The 3,561-nt window shown below is 40.5% G+C and overlaps 1 protein-coding gene across 1 annotated transcript; it reads left to right on the top strand.

Moving 5' to 3' along the window:
- Positions 1 to 1,231: 1,231 nt before the first annotated feature.
- LOC145982225 (histone-lysine N-methyltransferase SETMAR-like) lies at positions 1,232 to 2,167 on the top strand. Its single transcript, XM_083115795.1, has 2 exons — positions 1,232 to 1,571; positions 1,845 to 2,167. Exons 1-2 carry the CDS (start codon positions 1,232 to 1,234, stop codon positions 2,165 to 2,167), a joined length of 663 nt encoding a protein of 220 aa, XP_082971921.1.
- The last annotated feature ends 1,394 nt before the right edge of the window (positions 2,168 to 3,561 follow it).

The raw sequence follows: 3,561 nt of genomic DNA on the forward strand, positions 1-3,561 counted from the left end.
TTACAATTTAGACTATTCGTTGCTTGAAAAATGAGTTGCAGAGAAACCTATCCACACCATTATAAACAGCATTAACTCCAAGATGGGTGCAGTTGTGGTGTTACACATGCACACACAAGGAGCATCTTTAAAATATGACCATCACTGCTGCTACGGTTGAACTCTAAAAGCACAGCATGTCTCTCTTCCCTGTACACAAGCATACACACTTTTCAATATAAGTGAACGTGCACACAATTATTAAAGCAAGTAACTAATTCATATCAAATGTGCGCATTACTCAATAACCTAACAGTCACAGTACGTAAGCCATTTTGCAATTCCAACCGCAAAAGACCTGATATTCCAATGACTTTTAGAAACCTCAGGACTTCTACTATTGGGAACCATCAAACTCAAATACTGTGAACCTTACAAGTGTTCTAGATACATTAACAGATAGAAAACACATAACTGAACTTCTTGTCAGTAGATATATATTTATATACATATTTGATGCTGAGCTAAGTAACAAATCTAACAAAAAGCACACACCAACTATATCATGCAGTATATTTGTATTGTTAATGTGGCACAAAATGGGATGGCTTACACTTCACATGTCATATCAGTATTTTCATTGGTTCTGCATGTAGTTCCTTGAGATCTATACATAAAAAGGTTTTTACAAAAGGGGTTGTCGTAAGATGACCCAACAAATTTTATGAGTACTGTACAGAAGCTCTTAATATATATTTTATTCAGCCAGTGTGCACATTTAATTGAATATTAACCCGGACTCGAAACAATCTTGAAAGAAATGAAAAAAATATCACTGAACAAAGAGAAAACATTTACCTATGTCCATTGTATTGTTGTAAGCTATCAAGTTATAGGATCATTCTCTACATTGATGACCTGAAGTGAATTCCTTATTCAGCTGTGGTTCATTGTTGAACCACCTAACTGTGCTTACCAGGCTATGTACTTCAAAGTCACCTTGTTTTCGGAGACAGTCTTTTGCGAAAGTGTGCACACGCTACTCAGCAACCCTTCACTTGTTTACTACCAGGTATCCAAAAAAGTTTGTGCCGCTGAAATGTAAAGTGAAAGTCAAACGGCATGTGTCGGCAACCCTGTCTGGATGACATCAGAAGTTTACATTCCCGGCAATCGTCAGTCAGTGCAGAGTTGGGAGGCGTGTCGGTCGCATAGACAGCAGGTCTGTAGAAACTACAATCCTGAAGGGAACATGTCAGTGTCAAAGGATGTTTTACGGCCGTGTTTACTGTATGAGTTCAAATTTGGCAGCAATGCTGCAGCCGCTGCTCGAAAGATATGCTCCGCGTTTGGAGAGGCATCAGTGAGTGAGCGCACAGCGCGAAAGTGGTTCAGTCGCTTTGCATTGGGTGATGAGAGCCTCCAGGACAAGCCTCGAGCTGGACGCCCAGCCACTATCGACGAAGCCCTGCTGAAGGAGACCATCGAGCACGATCCACAGCAAACGTGCAAAGAACTTTCACAAGGGTTTGGAGTGTCGGAGGAAACCATTCGATTGCATCTGCACAACCTCGGGAAGACTTGGAAGCTCAGTAAGTGGGTTCCTCACGTTTTGTCCGAGGAAAACAAACACCAGCGGCTCACCATTTGCGCATCATTGCTGTCACGCCACAAGAAAGCCCCATTCCTGGACCAGATATTGACATGTGACGAGAAATGGGTGTTATACAGTAACCGCAAAAGAAAACATCATTGGTCGTCCCCTGGTTGTGTTGCATTGACCCCCAAAGAAAACATTCATCAACAGAAGGTTCTGATCTGTGTTTGATGGACCAGCGCTGGTGTTGTGCACTCTGAATTGCTAGAGCATGGCAAAACCATCACATACGAGGTGTACTCGTCCCAGTTGCAAAGGGTTGCAGCTGCACTGCATCCGAAGCAGCCAGCACTAGTCAACAGGAAAGGAGTAATCCTTCTTCAAGACAACGCTAGACCTCATACGGAGAAAGCGACCAAGGAGGTAATCAATACACTTGGTTGGGAAATTTTACCTCTTCCTCCTTATTCCCCGGACATTGCCTCATCTGACTTTCACTTGTTTTTGGCCATGGATAACCATTTGCGTGAGCAACAGTTCCTAAACCGAGATGATGTCACGCAGGTCATAGGACAATTGTTTTGCTCCTAGGGACCAGAACTTTTACAAATGCGGGATTTATAAGCTTGTATCTCGTTGGGATAATGTAATTGAAGCTAAAGGATTTGGCAGAAATTACAGTGTCTTTATGTCTCACTGCAAAATACGGCATGAACTTTTTTGGATACCTGGTAGAGTCAAACGGAACTCCTGGTGTGGGACCAGCTTTACATTGGCATGTTTACCTACGAAGAAACTTGCAGTCAAACAGCCAATTAGGCCTACCGCTGTTACCCTGTTCGGGCAACAAGCAGCAACCTTAGAATCCCTCCTCACTGGGAGGGAAACAGGATTTTGTCAAAATAACCATTCTATGCTGTGAATGGACACTGCGAGTTAGCTTTGACTCTGTATAAAAGCATTCCCTAACTAAATAGTCAGTATAATTAGGCACGGGTCCCCACATGGCCTAACGGAAGATGCTCTCGTCGTTCTTGCAAGTGGTCCCAGGTTCAACCCCCAGTGGGGACCCAAACTTTCAATGCTTGTAGAAGTTGACAGTGAGGAACAACTTAAAATGAAGTATCATGTTGATAAAAACAATAATGGAGTTGAAGTGCTGGCAGTACGTAAACCAATTAAATTATGTACAGAGATAAATGAATGTCTTCGTCTAGTGAATTTCAACCATGCTGTAGTCATAACAAGCACCGTGGAAATATTCACGACTGCACTGTAGTTTAACCCTAGCTTACCCTTGTCCTATGAGAAACTTAGCCCACACATATTTTTAAACCAAAAAATTCAGTAAACCATTTTGTCATTGAATCACTGCTTCCTTTGTTGTTTATATACACTGTTATATAATAATTACAAATTACCATCATTATTAAAAAAATAAGAGCCAATTATTGCGTCACACATATTTTATCATTCACTAAACCTCAAAATAATATATTAATTTTGCATCAATGCTTTTCTTTTCGTTTGTATGCATTACATTTGTAGTAATTATAATAAATACAAATTACCATCAATACCAACCAATTGTGCATTGCTTTAGACATGAGTGTCATGTTGGAACCCATATCCTACGGGAAAAGGCTCATAGACCCACTGTGACATAACCTTTAGAATTTCATGAACAAAAGTAACACAGAAACATTGGGGACACCCTACAGAACAATTTAACTTATTTTCAATTTATTATAAAAGTGTTCAGTTGAAAAATCGAAAAACAAAATGTGGTGGGCCTGGCTCCCCCTTGGGTAAGCTAGGGTTAATAAAAATACTAATATCACCAAAATTACAACCAATATCTACTCACCCAGTAAGAGAAAATATAACTTTTTCAAACTAAACCTGACAGCTTGAGTGCACACACGCATTAGCAGAAAAAAATCTAGATCCGTGACATTGATGTCACAACTACACCGGTAATATAG

Source organism: Lepisma saccharinum (assembly GCF_977018435.1).
Source record: "Lepisma saccharinum chromosome 15 unlocalized genomic scaffold, izLepSacc3.1 SUPER_15_unloc_1, whole genome shotgun sequence".
NCBI lineage: Eukaryota > Metazoa > Arthropoda > Insecta > Zygentoma > Lepismatidae > Lepisma > Lepisma saccharinum.

Bases quoted from the DNA above. Each gene is read 5' to 3' on its own strand.
- LOC145982225 (XM_083115795.1), top strand. From the start codon at position 1,232: ATGTCAGTGTCAAAGGATGTTTTACGGCCGTGTTTACTGTATGAGTTC. The intron at 1,572-1,844 runs GTAAGTGGGTTC...CTGAATTGCTAG, and splicing joins CGGGAAGACTTGGAAGCTCA to AGCATGGCAAAACCATCACA.